General features: G+C 36.4%; 1 protein-coding gene across 6 annotated transcripts; it reads right to left on the reverse strand.

Annotated features, from left to right (window-relative positions):
• Positions 1–698: 698 nt before the first annotated feature.
• LOC135585266 (nodulin homeobox-like) lies at positions 699–18,185 on the reverse strand. 6 transcript variants are annotated; one of them, XM_065100680.1, is made up of 19 exons: positions 18,028–18,174; positions 17,776–17,954; positions 15,617–15,742; positions 15,381–15,536; positions 10,696–10,779; positions 10,479–10,604; positions 9,197–9,421; positions 8,687–8,818; positions 8,496–8,591; positions 8,261–8,422; positions 7,874–8,189; positions 7,644–7,766; positions 7,476–7,545; positions 2,811–2,871; positions 2,561–2,617; positions 2,178–2,463; positions 1,908–2,080; positions 1,774–1,808; positions 699–1,419 (listed from the first exon to the last, which is right to left on the reverse strand). In XM_065100680.1, the coding sequence occupies exons 2-19, from the start codon at positions 17,800–17,802 to the stop codon at positions 852–854; spliced, it is 2,823 nt and encodes a 940-aa protein (XP_064956752.1). In that variant the 5' UTR covers positions 17,803–17,954; positions 18,028–18,174; the 3' UTR covers positions 699–851. The 6 variants fall into 6 exon arrangements, with proteins under 6 accessions (XP_064956752.1, XP_064956751.1, XP_064956747.1 ...); XM_065100679.1 differs by having other exon boundaries at positions 17,705–17,954; XM_065100675.1 differs by having other exon boundaries at positions 1,908–2,077; positions 2,561–2,674; positions 17,705–17,954.

Below are 18,185 nucleotides of genomic sequence, written 5' to 3' on the forward strand. Positions count from 1 at the left end.
ACGGTTCGCTAGCTGACGTGTATTCTACGACGCATCGCCAAGTCATGGTACAGCGCGACATTTGTAGCCGTTGGATTAGAAGCTTGCAAATCTCAAAGCAAACATTTGCGGCACCGTCAAGAGTTTTGGTCTCAACCGGTTGATTCATGACATTAATTTAAAAATGATTTGATTTTAAAAATAATAATCAAGCAATATTGCTCTGCCAAGGATATCTTCAGGCAATTTCCATAGAAAAGTTCCGCATCTTATGATTTCTATACTCTTTCCTGCTAAAATAGTGGCATCGAACACTATAATTGGTTATTATATTATATTTAAATAAAATTATACTTATGATTTTATTATCGGTTTTCTCCGCAACGAAAAGGTTAGGGAACAAACTCATTTGTGACGAATTCATTGACTGCAAGCCTGGCTGATGCGTATGTAATATAATTGAAACGATGACAACAGTCTCTACATGGAGTTCTAAGGATGAACTTTTGGGTGAAGCTATCAACTTTAAATACATCGAAGCAGTTCTAAAAGGTACACAAACTTGAAAGCAGCTTAAATCATGCAGAAATAATACCACTGCATCTAACAGTTACCAAGCAATAATGACTATTGTATCACAACACTCCCTTGAGTTCCATTGAAAATTTAGGCATATTGCAATGGGTTAGAAAAGAAAGAGGTGAAATTTAGATGAATGATGAAAAAACTGGCCTAAGTTAAGAGTAATAGGAGTACAATGAATTCTCTTTAACTTAATTATCTTGACAGGCTTTTTGCTGCTCTTTGAACCTGATTAAGACTTTTTAGTAGATGTAATTAACACAATTCTAAGACAGCAACTTTATTGCAAACTAAGGCAGTACCAAGATCCTGCTTACGTCCCAGGCCACCCTCATAATATCACCATTCTTTGCTGCAGCCTCCTCAAAAGTCCTTCCTGCTGCTTCTGATGGGTGTTGAACCTCCTTCCACTTCTCGATCTTCAGCTCCGTAACATCCACGACGCATGTGCCGCTGTCCTCTAAGCTCGTGCCATGCCACCTACCTTCCACCTGAATGATCTTTCCTTTGCCAACTAATTTACCATCCACATCCACTACAGAGACAAACTGACCTGGTTCGAATGAACAAGATATTATAGAAGGGCGGTTCTGGTGAGCTCCACGAACGAAATCAGGAGCAGTCATCTCCACATCCTCACATCTAGCAGATCGTGTTATCATGCCACCAGATTTGGGAATGGATTGGTGGGTGCTTCCTCTAGCAGGAGCAGCATAAATTTCCTCACCGGCACTCTCAGAGGAGTCGCAAAAATGAGAAGAGCTCGGACCACAGGACTTATCTGGATAGCTCTCCCCTTCGGATGGGGCACGGACCTCTCTTGCAGCACGTGCAAGCCTGGCTTTCCTGTTGTTCAGCCTGCATCAACAGATGTTTTGTTAATGCTATTGGATAGCTTGCTGAAGCAAAGTAACCTAGAGATGAGGCCCGGACACAGGTGGTGGTGATATAGGGCCAGTCCAACAGAAATAATGCCTTGAATACCAAGAGGTTACAGCTCAGAAAAAATTATCAACTATGCCAATGAGAAAATCCAGATATCAGCGGTTGAGAATTAAAGATTCAAGCAGATCAACAAATTGAAAAATGCATTGAATGTTCATGCACTAAAATAAATGCTTAAGTTTGCAATGTTGAACACACTGTAGAGCTTCTACTACAGAAAATTTTATGTAGCTTTTATAGTAGTGCCGGAAAAGATGGTATTCTTACCAGTTCTTTAGCTGAGATGATGTAATTTCTGAGCCCTGAAAGAAACAAAAACTTGATATTTTGCTACATCAAACTGATAAATACTTGCATTGATTAAAACCTAGATGAAATAAAAAGTGACCATTTGTACATGCCTGTGAACTCAGCTTATCAGCCCATGACTGCAGTGATGCTGCATTTCTTTGCATTTCAGGCTCATCCAGGAGAGCCTTCTCAATCAAGAGTACCTGCGTCTCATTCATTATATTCCGCTTTCTCTTCCTTGGTTGCTTCTCTTCACTTAGGCCATTTTCTGCTTTATCATCTTCTGTGAGAAACATTTTCTTTAGTAAATTCTGACTTTGGGAACTCCCTATTGTCAGGTATTGAGTCAAAATCCATCTAATTGGGATCAAGTTCTATACCTTTCGTATCACAATCATTGGTATCTTTCTCTCCACTTCTCAGGTATTCAGGCTGATCGATTATATTCTTCTTTCTGTCATGGCTCACCTCAAAATCCTCTGGTAGGCCGGTCGTTGAGTGGTTCATAATTTTTAGCTGCTCTACTTCTTGACACCTTGAATTTTCCCCAACTCTCCGTTTTAGATCAACATCATCATTGCTGTTGCGCTTTAGATCATCATCTTGAATAGTTTCATCTTGTTTTCTTGAAATAGATGGTACATTCCCCAAAACAAACTGTGTATCCTGTTAATTTTATATTTCAGTCTATACAGGGAAATGTCACTTTGATATGATTATTCTGGTGAACTACCTAATTTTGCAACATAAAACTACAAACTACCTGTTGGCTTCTACTGAAAGTGGAGTTTGGAAATTTAGTCCAGTACAGAGAAGATTGCTGCATAAGAGGCCCATACTCAGGTTTCATATCTTCTTCCAATTTGACTACATTTTCCTAAATAATTACTCAAACAAGGTAAGGTATGTAGCCAAGCTAAAAATGGGTAACACAGTCTATGCTAAGAAAGCAAGAAACAAAACCAAGTGAACGTGAACCAATAAGTAGGAGGAAAAGAATTGGTTTGTTATACCTGAATAAATCTATCTCCAACTTCTGGATGAGTTAAGTTCTGTAGCTCGTCAGCATATTTACTGTATGAAAAATACCAAGAAAACACTTTAAAATGAATTGCTTTAGTACAATAAAAACACAACACATCCCAAATTAGGCATGGAAATTTTTTTACAAATTTTGGATAAATTCTCAGTGCTGTTTTTCAATAAAACCTTATTGTTCTGTGCTGCCTATATGAGAGCAGGTTCATATGTCAAATCATTTTGTCCAAGTGTCAAGACCCTTTTAAAGCCAAGCACTTCCTGAAGTTGCATCCTAACTTGAATGAGCATGTTCTGATGAGGATTCCCCCAACTTTCATAGAAGGCCTGATGTTTCTTAAAATTGCCATGATAGGGACATACAATGCTGACAAGTGAAAATATATTAAGCTTTTCCGCTGAGCCTCGTGAACTTTGTGCTCGATAATCATTGAAAATTTAGAGGGTACTAAGACTGTAAGATGATCATGGTGCCATGATCCAAGGAGGGAAAAAAGGTAGCAAAATGACTCAAGCAAAAGAAAATTATCTATCTTCTTAACCTCAATTTGGTAGTAAGCATTTCAAAAGAGATTGTCATGTTAAACATCAAATGGCAAAGGATAGATCAAGGTTTGCATTTCCAGTACTGGTACTTTTACTCATCCTTAAGTGTAGCAGGACTACCATGCTGACACAAGGTATGCTCAGGTGTTGTTTCTGCGTTGACAACAAAAACAGGAACAAGCACTACAAAAATTTGCAAGAAAAAGAACAACAATAACAACAAAGTCGTAAGTTTCAACTATTTGGGATCGACTACATGAATCTTTTGTTGTCATTGATATCTATAAAAAATCATATATTTAGTTAAGTTCAGAATACTTAAATTTTTATTTATAACTTCTATTAAAATATTTTTAGATCTTTCTCTATCTCTCCTCGTATCACCAACATCAATCATTTCATCTTTTCTAACGATCGCATCCGGAAGTCTCCTAAGCACATGTCCATGCCATCTTAAACAATTTTGTCTCATCTTATCCTCTATTGAAACGATACCAAATTGTTCATAAATAAGTTTTTTTTTTCTATCTTACCTAATAACTCCACACATTCATCTCAACATTCTCATCTTGGTAACACAAACTTTTTGTATAGGTTGTTTCTTAACTGCCCAAAACTCGAATCCATAAAACATCATTGGTCTCACAATTGTCTTATAAAATTTTTCTTTTAATTTCAAAAGTATCCGATGATCACATAAGACCCCCGATACTCTTTGTCATTTTAACCATTCTGTTTTTACTCGATGAATAATATCTTCATCGATCTCTATATCTTGTTGAATATTTGATCCAAGATACCTAAAGTTTTTACTTAAAGAGACTTCTTGTCCATCCAACTTAACTATTTTCTTCTATTTATTCCTAAATTTACTAAAATTGTACCACATATATTCAAATTTAGTCCTACTTAATCTAAAACCTTTAGTTTGTAGGGATTACCTGCATAGCTCAAGTTTATAATAAATTCCACTTAGGCTATCATCAAATAAGACAATATCATTAAAAAATAACATGCACCAGAGAGGTCTATCATGTACGTGACTTGTAAGTTCATCCATTATCAATATAAAAAGATAAGGACTTAATGTAAATCATTAATGTAATTCTATGCTAATAGAAAACTCACTAGACACACTCCTTGTAGTTCTAACATTAGTAACTATATTATCATGCATATCTTTAATAACATCAATATAATTAGTGGATACACTTTTTTTTTTTTCTAAAACCCACCATGATGGATCTCTAGGAACTCTGTCATAGGTTTTCTCTAAATCAATAAAAACCACATATAAATCTTTCTTTTTCTTCCTATACTTTTCCATTAATTGTCTTAATAAATGAATAGATTCTATGGTTGATCTTTCAAGTATAAAATCAAATTGATTTTTAAATATATTTCTTTCAAGCCTTATCCTAAATTCAATAACTCTTTCCCAAAGTTTTATAGTATAGCTCATGTTTTTTATTTCTCTATAATTTAAACAATTTTGTATGTCACTCTTATTCTTATAAATTAACATTAAAATATTCTTTCTCCATTCATTAGGTATCTTTCTAAATCTCATGGTCTTGTTAAATAAGCTAATTAATCAAATTACTTCCTTGTCCCCTAAACTTTTCCAAGCCTCAATAGGGATACTATTAGGTCCCACACCCTCGGCTATTTTCATCTTTTTTTATACGTCTTTTATTTCACTAACTCTAATTTTACAAACATTTATATGATTATTAAATCTACCATTATTATTTTTCATTAAATCTAAGTCATGTGAATATTCATTAAATAATTTATAAAAATATTTTTATCATCTTTTCTTAATCTCATTATCATTAAAAAGTATTCTTTGATCTTTGCTTTTAACGCATCTAATATTACCAAAATTCTTACACTTTCTTTGCTTAACTTTAACAATTAGATATATATCTTTTTTATCATCTTTAGTACCTAATTTATTATAAAAATTATAATAAGTTTTATATATTGCCATACTAATTTTTTTTAACTATTTTTTAGATTCTTTATAGCTTTTAATTTTTTTCTCATTTTTACAATTTTACCAATCTTTAAACCATGATCTTTTAGTAAAAATTACTTTTTGAACTTCCTTGCACCACCACTAACTCTTTTTTAATGTTACACTTCTATTTTTAGTTTCACCAAGAATTACCTTGATTAAGCTCCTAATCATATTAGCCATCGTAGTCCAAATAATATTAATATTATCCTCATTTAAGTTCCAAGTCATCTTCTTTTCCATCCAATTTTTAAAAGTCTCTATATTATCATCTTTAAAATTCCACCATCTAGTCCTAGTAAAATTTTCTATTATCTTTTTCCTTTTTCATTCTCTACAGCAAATATCTAATACTATCAACGTATGTTGATTTGTCAAACTTTCGCCATTTATAATTTTACAATTCTTACAAATAACTTTTCCTACCTTTCTAATGAGAAAAAAGTTTATTTGACTACAGTTGTGAGTTGTGAGTTGTGACCACTCTTATAAATAATCAAATGTTTATCCCTTCTTAAAATGAGTATTTACAATTATAAGATTATACAAAGTTGCAAAACTATACCAACATCTTCATTTGTCTCCCCATAACTAAAGCCCCCATGCACCCCTTTAGATTAAAAATATGTTTTTCCTACATAATCATTCAAATATCCTTCAATTATAAGTTTTTCGATTATACATATTCCTTAAATGATATTATCTAAGCTTTCCCAAAATTCTCTTTTGGTTTGAGAGGCATAAACACTAACGACATTCAAACATCTTATCCTTTCACAAATTTTAGAATTATAATTATATCTCCAAATATTTTACATCTACAATATTGTTCTTAAGTTCCTTATCACAATAATTCCTACACAATTTTTGTGTTTAACTTTTTCAGTATATCAAATTTTAAATCCAGAACTATTAATCTCTCTAATTTTACCCCTACCTACTTAGTCTCTTGTAAGCAAATAATATTAATTCTTCTTCTGATGATAGTGTCTACCAATTCTAATCCTTTCCCTAAAAGTGTTCCTATATTCTAATTTGCTAATCTGACCCTCCGATCTTGTACTAACTTCTTTACTCACATTGGTCCAAAACAATGAGATAACTCTTGCTTACTTGGCATCACATTCAAGCACTAATGTGATGGGTCGCTTCCGGACAAACTCCTAACCCACCGTTTGCAATTCAAGACACTTAGGTAGTTAAGATGTCTCGCATCACTTCCGAGTGACGACCTGCTCTATAATGAAATCGGTTAAGATCCATATTCATGAGATTTGACATAGTTTTACGTTGGTTGTCAGTGACCTAACGCAAACCTCCACCTTTTTCATCCAAGCTTAGGACCGGCATTGGCAGTGTTGCAAGAAAAAGAACAAAAGGACAAAAAAAAACTTATATCCCAAAGTTAAGCATTTGGATAATTTACCAAAAAAGGAAGAAATAAATTTAAATTCATAGTGAGAAACCAGGGTAAAGTGCCACATATATAAATGCCACCAGCCATTTTCGGTGGGCCTTCATCTAGGCAAGTCTCATGGTGTTCAGCACACAATGGTACTGCTCACACAAAACAAGTTGAGCGAGATTGAAAGGAAAGAGCCTTTTAGTATGTGTACAGTGTACTACATTTCAGCCTGTACAAAATCAAATCAGAGAAGAAAAAATGGTAAAATCAGCACAAGCATGAATACAGAAAGTAATCATGATATAGAAACCAAGTCCAAATTGCAATGAACTAAAACATGTGCTCAATTCACGAGCTGTTAAAATGAGGAAATGTTCTCTAATTTGAAGGCAGAGATCCTCCTAATAGAAGGTTGAGCATATTTATTCTCATCTAGACAAACAATTATGCTAACACTATCAAATGATGTCTAGTATGTACAAATTGAAACAGGTCCACAGCAAGATTGGTAAAACAATAAGGGCATGCAGTCAAAAGATATCTAATTCATAAGTGGACAATTTTTTAGGTCTCACATTGATGATTTTTTTTTTTACACATCAATTCAGTAGCCCAGATTGTTTCCCTTTCTGTTGAAAAAAGAAAGACATAAACACAAATTTCAATTACCTTAGCAGGTGTACATCCTCATCAATCAAAAAATTTGGCGTCAAAGAGATAGCATACTCGGAAAGTGAACCTGAGATTCACATGAATGATTAAAGGGGTTCAGAGAGTACTTAACTAAGCAAGCTATCTTTGGAAGAACAATATAAAAGCATAAGAAAACATAATTACTTAAGTTTTTACAGACTGTTGCAGCCTTCTGCATGTCAAAACTAGAGTGATCTCCAGATGATTCTGGGCTCTTCATAACCAAATACTTGTGGAAATTGTTGAGAAAAAGATCTCTTTCTTCTTCTGTTTTTATAATAGAAAAGAACTTGGTTTACATGAACTTTAGATATTTTATCTACTACTATAATCAAAATATAAATTTTGTAAAAAACTACAGTTCAAAATACAACCTTCACATATATTGGGAACAAAAACATGCAGGTTTGCTATTATTTTGACCAAACATGACGTTCTCTGCTGAGCATATGTAGCTGATGGCATGCCACTGAAATTAATAGGACATGTGGAATTAGTTTCAGGCAGCAGAAAAGCTGCTGAATGAACACTCTCACTGGCATCATTAAGAGAACCCAATGCCATGCCAGCTGCATTAAATGGATCATATTCAATATTCACATCTTCCTCTGTCACTGGTATATTTGAAGAGCACCAGTTTAATGAAAAATTTTCATGGGGAACTGCTAAAATTTCAGCAAGAACTGGAATCTGGAAAAGTGAACAAATTTGTCACAAGGCAGTTTCTATAACAAAAGGAAAATAAAAGTACAAAGTCTTACACTTTTAGACATAAAGAATGATCGAAAATTTGAATCATCCGAAAATATGTCAGCTAAACGCAACGCATTAAGAAGCAGCAGGCCCATTGGGTTACTCTTGTACTGTGTATCACCAGGTAGCCTAACTTCACTTCTAAATGCAATCCTCAGTATCTCAAGAAACTATCAAGACATACCAATCAATCAGGAATAGATCGAATTCAGGAGAAATAAAAAATCATTTCACAAAACTAACCTCTATTGCAACTGATTTTGCCAGGTGCATGCTTTTTGGAGAACCAGCAACTTCATCAAGATAAGAAATACTCTCTGCTTCACAAAGCTGCAACAACTGCACATAGTGTAACTAATAATGAGAATTAATTTAAATTTAATACTCATCTAAGATTAAAATTAGAGGAGAGAATGTGGTTGGTCTAGACTTACAATAGACAGAATCTTGGCCTTCAGCCTAGATACAGCAGCCACAAAGTCGAAGGAATTCTTAAAACAATGTGAAATGTTTAACTTCAAGATAGAATAAGCCAGCGAAAGTATGCCACCATGTTTACACAATTCCTGCTCTGCCACTAGATACTTCAGTAATTCCTTATGAAATGGCTTCACACTTGAATAGTAGAGGTAAAAAGCAAAAGAAAAAAGAAGAAAATAGTTGTGTATTATGAAAAAAGTCAAAGGTCACTTTGTAAGTTGATCCAGTGTGAAGGATTCAATTCTTTAGTCAGCAAGCGTGCAACACTCGAGTAATCTTTACTGGCAGAGAGCTAGAAGGTAACACTGAGCCACTCTTATCACATCCTTTGATAGCAAGGGAACAATGGTTGGATGGTCAATCTTAGCACTAGTTGGAATGCTTATATATGGAATATATTCTACAAATAGACTGCATTGGAGAAAATGTTGCATAAAAAGTATGCACCTCCTAGAATAGACAACCTTGTTCCTTAGAAGGCGGTCTCGGAACAGTTTTTGATGGCACAAGGACAGAAGAAATTGCAAGGAAGCCTCACATTGCTGACAGATGTAATGAGCTGTTCGTTCAGCTGCAGGAAGATTAGACTTGTTGCTCAATAATTCACTGTTGAACAGTTGTAGCTTGATTCCTAGAATCCTGATGTCTTCATGCACAGCATCAAAAGCTGCATCCATAAATATGTCTACCTGAAAATGAATACTAATTTAATGGAAAAGCAACAAATGAAATAAATTAAACAAAGCTAGACAAATATAAAATGAAAAAAGTGGGCAGAGACATCAGATGGACAATGAAATAACTACACAACTCTGGGGCATGGTAATATAGAGAAAATAATGAAGCTCTACCACAACCAATAAAATGAACCATTGGCTAGCAAAATATCCATAAAGTTCAAAATTACAACTGGAAGAACTAAGATTATTGGGCAATAATCCTCTGTCAACCTAAGTGTTATAAAATCCTATCAATCTGAAGATTAGCAGTATCTTCTAATTTGTTCATGTCACAACACCTCTTGCAGTTTACACACTTCATTGCAACTACATCACTACCATTGTCTAGTTCTTTGGTTGTAGTTATCCACTCTTTTCTCGTTTTCTTATGTTTTTTTGTTTTCCCTTTCCTCTTCATTTATATCTTGTATTTTCATGTATTATCTTTCTCCTTTTAGGCTAAACAGTCTGTTCCTCAAATTGCAGCAACCCAATTTTCTTTTAAATTCATTCTTTGACCATTTAGACGCATACAAAGCCACTAATCACTCAAAAGGCTATAACACTAGCAAATATATATGTCCTTCGCAAATGGATTCAGAAAGGTGGTTCCTCTCACGCTCTTCAAATAGTATGTCTCCTCATACATATTGATCCCTCTCGGCAAACACACCTCTTTGGAGTATTAAGGTACCTAAGTCAAGCCCTAACAGTCCATGAATTACAGCAACAGAAATGAGAAGACGGGCCACTTATCGCCCTCAATTTCCTTCAGTGCAATTCAAGTAGTATCCCTCATGATACAAAACTTTCTCAATTTATACAAAAAAAAGATGGTAGAAGAAACAATCCATGCAAGTCAAGAGGGTAGTCTTTACTTTGCAGGCCAATGGATGACAAATTTCACTTGTCGAAATAAAAGAATACTGGTATTGCAAGATAATCTTCATTAGCTAAGTCCTGCATAAACTAAGGAGAAACAAATAATAGCATCTATAAAATCTATACACACAATATCACGTTCTACCTTAGGATGCGCAAGAAGAACATGCACAAGATCATGCCACTGAGATGAAAGATAACTTGTCAAAATATGAAGGCTGCAAGCAACAAGTGTTGAGTGCAGAACAGGAGAAGACCCAATATGATTATCCTGAATGATAAACCACAATATTAGAGATTTTTTATATCTCAACTGTAAGAAAATTAACTGGTCCGTGGTAGGTGATTAGAGAAAGTTTCACCTGCTTGCGGCATGCAAGAACAATCAACATATAGAGTACCAGATCCATTATCTGTTCAGATAGTTTTACATCATCAAGCAGAATCTGGAGAGATGGGATAAAGTATTAAAAGCTACACCCATTATAATGAACATAATCATTGGTATATCACTGGTGAAAATATCGATAAAAGGAAGTAAAGAAGCATCAATAATCAGTAAAAGTATGATATTACAAAGAATCTATTGGTGACAGAAAATAATAGTAATCCACATAAACAGTGCAAAAACTTACTGCTTTTTGGGTGACAAAAGTTTCTGGCTAGACAGGGTCTAAAAAAGTAAACTGTAGTTCACTGTATACAGTAAGTATACCTGCAGAAACTCAGGTGTAGGTGCCATATGCATGGAATATTACTACAGAGCCAATGGAGTAAATCACTTGCAGAATCATTCAAATGAACAAGTCCAACCACTATACCATTTGTGTCATGATAGCAGGTCTGCATGGAATAACTACTTAATGTTCTTTCACTATATTACTGAATATTGCTTCATAGTTGTTCATCAGTAATATTTGGTGAATACTGTATGGCCAGATTCTTCTCATTCCCCTCAGCTTACTCTCCGCATCTGGTTTATATGATCTTGCAATTCTATGCTTTCAATGATTAATCTCATATATCAGAAGATTTTATTGAATTTTTCAAAAATCATTGTTAATTAATACTTCAACTTAAAGTTCAAAAAGTAATGTGGGCCTTTGTTGTAACTCGTAAGTGTTGTTCAAAGAATTGTTGTTCCTTCTCATCTATTGTCTGTCACCAAGGCTTAAAAAGAGTCTGGAAAGGTGGTTTGCATTTAGAAATTTGGAGAACAGATGCACCTTGTTTAATGAAGTTCCACTCTAATAATAACTTTCTTTATGTTTCACCTTCCATAGAAAACAAATAACACTCTTGGTTTATCAATAAGACCACCTTTGTAAAGGGCATTTTTCGTTAGTAGCGTAAAACCGCCAATGTCGGGCCCAAGCTTAGATGAAAAAGATGGAGGGTTGCATTAGGTCACTGACAACCAACGTAAAATTATGCCAGATCACATGAACCTAGATCTTAACTATCACGACCTGGCCTGATGGGACAATTGACGTATCAACTTCGTTTGACCTAAACCACTTGTCAAAATACTTAAGCTGAAGCTGATAGTAGTAGAACACTCATCAGACCCTTATAAGCCAATCTTAGTCTTACCCACTTTCGATATGGAACTAATCGGGATGTTATAATCTCCCTCACTTAAGGACTTGACGTTCTCGACAAGACCCAATATAATCTAGATCAAACCCTAGCATGGTGCATGTGAGACGTCACCCAAGGTGGCTCAACACTGTGATGAGTCCTCTGACTCTATTCACAAGTAGCTCTTTCCTACTCGAGCCCCCTCACCATGTCTCAATACTAGGTCAACTCTGATACCAAATGTCACGACCTGACCTAATGGGATAACTCGCCTATCAACTTCGTTTGATCTAAACCACTGGTCAGAATACTTAAGCTAAAGTTGATGACAGTACACCCATCGAACCCTTATAAGCCAATCTTAGTTTTGTCCACCTCCGATGTGGGACTAATCAAGGTGTTACATTAACCGATTTCAATATAAAGCTAAGTCGTCACCCGAAAGTGGCACGAGGCACATTCACACCTAGGTGTCCCGAATTGCAAACTATGGGCTAGAAGGTCGCCCGAAAGCGGCCCATCACATCGGCGCTCATATATGGTGTCAAGTAAACAAGGGTTCTCTCATTGTTTTGGACCAATAGGAGTAAAGAAGTTAGTCCAAGAACAGAGGGTTCAGTTAGCAACTTGGAATACAGGAAGACTTTTAGGGAAAGGATTAGAATTGGCAAACACTATGATCAGAAGAGGAATAAATATTATTTACTTACAAGAGACTTAAATAGATAGGGGAAAAATCTAGAGAGATTGATAGTGCCAGATTTAAAATTTAGTATTTTGAAAAAGTTAACAAAGAAATGGTGTAAGAATTGTTACTGATAAGGATCTTAAAAACAATGTTATAGATGTGAAAATATTTGGAGATAGAAGAATTCGATACACATATAAGGGCTTGTATGCAGATGATGGACTATCCATGGCCATCCCAAGGCGACCGAAACTCGACACCACGAGGCATTAAAACTTTCTCTTCAGCATAAAAAGGATACATCCGTAGGAAGCTAAAGTGTGCAATAAGTTTAGCGTGTTGGTAGGCCTTAAGGGGCATAGCGAGGGTTGTATTGGCGAAGAGTCGTAATCTAGCAAGTTGGTTCATGATGGCGAAACAAGACATAGTTTGTTCAACAAGGCAGAGTAATCCAAGGGGATAGTGGTTTCTAAAACTTTCAGAGGGAATGATGCGAAGAGAAAAGTTGCTCCAATAGGACAGATATCGGGAGGAATAAGTCTCAATTCTCCAAAGGGAGAATCATGTGCAACGGACTACACGTGTTGAGGGGTACCTCAAAATGATAGCTCCATAAAACTCAACGGACCAAGCGAGCAGCAAGGAGTCGTCGTATAATCTTGCACGAGGTAATGCGTTGATGGACGTATCGTGAGGTCAAGTGGAGAGCAATCCTAGGCAACACCAAGCAAATACACACTTAGAGTTGATGTGGAGATCGGACTCAACGAAGGGCTAACCCGTGAATGATAGGCACAAGGGCTACCATCAACTCAATGCAAACCGAGGAGCGCAGCAACTTGGGTGGAACTTGACGAAGTGCCCAAACCGCATGAAAAAAGTCGGCATAAAAGACAAAACATAGAGCGAAAGCATAAATTTTCTTTGGACAGAGATCAAGGACATAAACTCTTGCAGAAGCAAGAGTGAGATCATGTCGTTCTATGGGTCCCTCATTCTGATGGAGCGGACTCATATTGCATTGTGCCAAAGTCGAATAAAGCTTCAAGGCACATGCACCTTATCTCGGCGAGGCATTTGACGGATGAACCAAGGCGACTCAACTTACGGAGGCGAAGTTGGGGTCAGAAGGCTTAGCATCGGGCAAGAAGAGGTTGATGGTGGTAAAGTGATTTAGAGAGTGAAAGAGAGAATGAGGGGGTGAAAAGGGTTTAAAAGCCCTTAGATCTAGTTCAAACCGTTTGAATTCAACAAATCCGAACTATTGATTGGTATCGATCGAAATCCGACGTTACCAACCGGTACAAATCGAAAACAATTGGATTTCGACCATTTCAATCGATACAAGTCGGTAACGGTTGGATTTTGACCATTTCAACTAGTACAAACTTCGTATCAAGCGATACGGGGTATCTTGTAATAAATTGCCCAATATAGGGTGATCCGTGTGCTTGTCCCATGTTGGACCGATACGTACCACCCATACCACCCGATACAGGTCGACACAACGAACCATGATAAAAATGTTTATCTACGTTAAATACCTATTTCAGATCCACCCCAACCCAGTTGATGCTTCAGTACTAATTCCAGCTATGTTCAATCGATGTCATTATCATATGGACTTAACCATCACATATTTAACGTTATCTAAATAATTCATGCCAAAGAAGTTAGCCTACTTGTATGATCACAAGGGCAAAGTACCTTAATCATTAGAAAACATATTTTGGTGGACAACAGAAAATCATACAAGTTGCACTGAAGATGGAGGAACATTATTGACAAGAGCAAGCAAGGGTACCAAGAGTAGGCAAAGAAAAAACTATCAACCAAAAACTCCGCACACATGTAGAGCCAGTCCCAACAAAGGTTGTGGAGCTTTTGATGATTAAGCAATTCACATGGGTGTGAAATTTTTGGATGACAAGTATTCCCCTTTTCTTCTCTTGGACCCTTGCAACACCATTGTAATTGTAGTATATAGTATGCTTCCCATTTGAGCAATAAAATCCAAGTTTTCATGCAATTGTGTGTGTCCTCCCTTTGTGTACCAAAGTTGTGCATTTTGCACAAGTGGCTAAGGCACTTTGCCTTTGAGAGTGTCAAGACAGCTGACTTAATTTTGCAGGTTTGCAAATGAGAGTATTGCACAAATTACCTCATCAACACAAGGTCAGTGACAGATCAACTAGTGAACCACAGACTGCCATCCAAATATCTAACCTCAGTTATCAATATCCGGATATCTATGGAACATGTGACATAATTGCAGTAACAAAAGTATGTGCAACAGATTGTAGTTATGGGAATTTTTACAGATATCAAGACTAAAATAGTTTCTACTTACATCCCTTATTGTATTTAGTAGAACAAACAAAGATATAATAGATAGCACTTATAATTTCCAAGCATGGAATATGGAAACTGTCATAAAGATTGTGGCAAGATGCTGGTGACTGTAGATGTTCCTTTTTTATATTTAAATTCTGCAAACCATGGGTACATGCCCAGAAATTACCCTTTCAGATTACTCCAAAGATGAGATATGTGCCATGATTTTCATCCTTGGTAATAAATACACAAAATTCCAACTAATTGTTCATAGACTACCATAGGTCAAATAATTATTCAGTATAATTAGAACATGTAGTACAATCTTGAAATATGAAGCAAGCAAAAAAGAACCAAATGAAAAGAAATTGTGTGGTATTCTTTATTATTCATTTGTTTCTTTGTTATGATAAAATAGATAGAGAATTTAATGAGATAAAAAACCTGCTCCAGTCTGGCATGGCGTGTAGCTAAATCAGACAGTGTATACAAAAGGCGAATGCCACGAAGCACATGTCCCATGCGCATATCCCTATCAGGTGATAGCAGAGTCGCAATAAGGTGCAAAGGGAGAGAAGCCGCAAGTTTTTCCACATTGATCTGAAAAGGAAACAAAATTAGAAAGTAGTAACCAGAAACTAGTTTTAGTTCTAGTAAAACTGTAGCGAGTAGAAATTTGCCTGCTTCAAGGACCCTTGTTCTGTCTTGCATTGTATGGTGAAGTTCTCGGAATCTTTCAACAACTTGTTCAAGTCTTGAGAAGAAAGACCATTTAACTCGCCAACGGCTGAAATTATGTCAATCATCTGTCAAGATGAAAATGAGATTTAAGAAGGTAACTGAAAAAACAGCTGTAAGCATCAGATAAATTACACACACCATGTTAACAAGATGATCCTGAGGTCAGAAAAGAACACATATATTCAATTTCATTTTCATGGAAAAACAATCACATCAAAGGTAAATACAAATCACAAGGAAAATAACCTGCCTTGATCATTATGATCCTTATCATACTAACACTTGTACATCATTGTCCTATCACCAAACAAAAAGTGGGAAAATTAAAGTTATGATATTTGTTGGTGTTTCAGCAAGAAATTGCAGCAGTGATGACTCCCAAAGCAGTGGAGATGGAGTGGGTTCAATTCATAGCTGAAACTATGCAATCCATTATAACTAGGTCTACTAAAGGATCTCCAGTTAAGAATTTTCCACATTATGACATTAATTGAATGACTTTCGTTGATTTAACTTTTCAAAACTGTTCTAAGTGTGGTGCTGTAACACAGATTGGACTTTAATGAATGTTGGTTCCCAGTTACATAATACAATGACAAGGATTGGTTGTCAGGTGAAATACAAATGTTAGCAAAAGATGTACCACATGCACAAAGAAAACAAGGAAACCAAAACCACAGTTAGTAATTAATAACGTAGAAAGCATAGACTACGGTTTCGCTTGGACCAATATGAAACAGGTAGTACATATCAGCCTGGACATGAACTAGGTATGCAGACCGCCACCATTTCAGATGGTCTGGTCTGACCTATTAAAAAAAGAAAAAAAACTATTCACTCATCTAGTTTAGGGTTCTTGTTCGCGAACCCTCTTCTCTGTACACACAAAGCCTGTGAGCCACTGTTGGCCCCATTGCTGCCCGCCATTGATTTCGAGCACACTTCCTCCTCGTCTTTTCCTCCTCCTCTTTGTCCTACTACTCTTCTTCCTTCTTCCTCCTCTTTTGACCTCTTCCTCTTCCCCTACTGTCTCCTCTTCTTCCTTCCACTTCCTCCTCCTTCCTCTTCCTCCACCACTTCCACTTCCTCATCCTACTTTCTCTTCCTCCTCACCCTCCACTGTCTCCTCTTCTTCGTGCTTATTCTTCCACCACTACCACCTCTTCTCCATTCCTCTTCCTCCTCCTCCTTCCTCTTCCTACATCTAACTTCAACATCTCATCTTCCTTCCTCTTCCTCCCTCCTTCTTCCTCCTTTTTCCTCCACCATCATCTATTCCTTCCTCCTACTACTTCTAACTTCATCATCTCCTCATCTTCCTTCCTCTTCCACCCTCCTTCCTCTTTGAGTCCTCAGTGCGCACCAAGTACTATATGTTGATACACCGATATTAGTCGGTACATATTGGTCTGGGTCAAGGACCAATATGCATGGTCAGTACAAGATGACAATTCATGATAGAAAGTCTAAGAGAATCATAGAATAGGACAAAAAAATTGTAACGGAGAGATCAAGGTTTTATCGTGTGGCCTAGGATCTTTATATGTATAATTATAGGCCTTTTGAGCATTAATTAGCATTCCATGTAGATAAGAATTGATTTCGTGGAAAAATACTACTGCAACAATTAACATATGTGGCACCTAACGTAAGAATGATTTAATGTATAATGCAATTACTAAAATTGGACAAAAGAAATATGATATATCATTCTGAAATGTCAAAGTAAAAGCAAAAGATATTGGAACCTTAGAAGCATCAATCAAATTAATAAGTAAGCATGATAAACCAAACAGAATAAAAAGATATGCACCATTTTTCTCTAACAAAGAAAAAAAAGGAAGGTTGATATTACGAAATTTACTAAAAAGCCATCATTCCACAAAGTTCACCAGCTACACCCAAGAGGACAACAAATAAGTTTTGGAGAAATAATTAACCATATGCACGATGTAAATGCTGTCTCTATTATTGTTCATCATTGAAATGGGTTTAAAAATGACACGTAATAAGTATGTGATATGCACCAGCAATCTGTGTTGGGGACACACCGCCTTTTCACAAGTTATAAACACCATAAAAGTTCAAGATATGAAACCTTTACATAACAAAGATCAGTCTCCATATGTAGTCAGATACATATCAAGTAATTGAACCACGGGAATCATAGGAGCTGATGCGCTCAGAGAGGCAGATAAGGAACCCTTCAAAATCCCCAAACCAAGAAGCTAGCCCATCCCATTCATCAAACAGATTACGATTACAGATCACCGAAACCTATAAAACAAAAGGGAACAACAGAACCACCGATGAAGGGCACGGAAACACACGGAGAGGGAGGGAGAGGTACCTGGAGGCCGGAGAAGAGCCGCCGCGGTTGACCGTCCAGATCTGCTCAGGGCCGGTGGAGATGGTCAGGACAGAGACACGTCGGGCAGAGATTTGGGGGAGCGTTCTATCCCCGTCCAGTTGAGAGTTAGGGCTTTTAGAGCCCCCGTTTGCTCTAAT

The sequence above is a fragment of the Musa acuminata genome, chromosome BXJ2-3 (genome assembly GCF_036884655.1).
Source record: "Musa acuminata AAA Group cultivar baxijiao chromosome BXJ2-3, Cavendish_Baxijiao_AAA, whole genome shotgun sequence".
Classification (NCBI taxonomy): domain Eukaryota; kingdom Viridiplantae; phylum Streptophyta; class Magnoliopsida; order Zingiberales; family Musaceae; genus Musa; species Musa acuminata.

Coding starts and splice junctions, on each gene's coding strand:
- LOC135585266 (XM_065100674.1), bottom strand. CDS start 17,755: ATGGTGTTTATAACTTGTGAAAAGGCGGTGTGTCCCCAACACAGATTG. Junction 9,422..10,478: donor TTCTTCTTGCGCATCCTAAG/GTAGAACGTGAT, acceptor ATTCATTTTCAG/GTAGACATATTTATGGATGC. Junction 8,819..9,196: donor ACCGCCTTCTAAGGAACAAG/GTTGTCTATTCT, acceptor GTGGCAGAGCAG/GAATTGTGTAAACATGGTGG.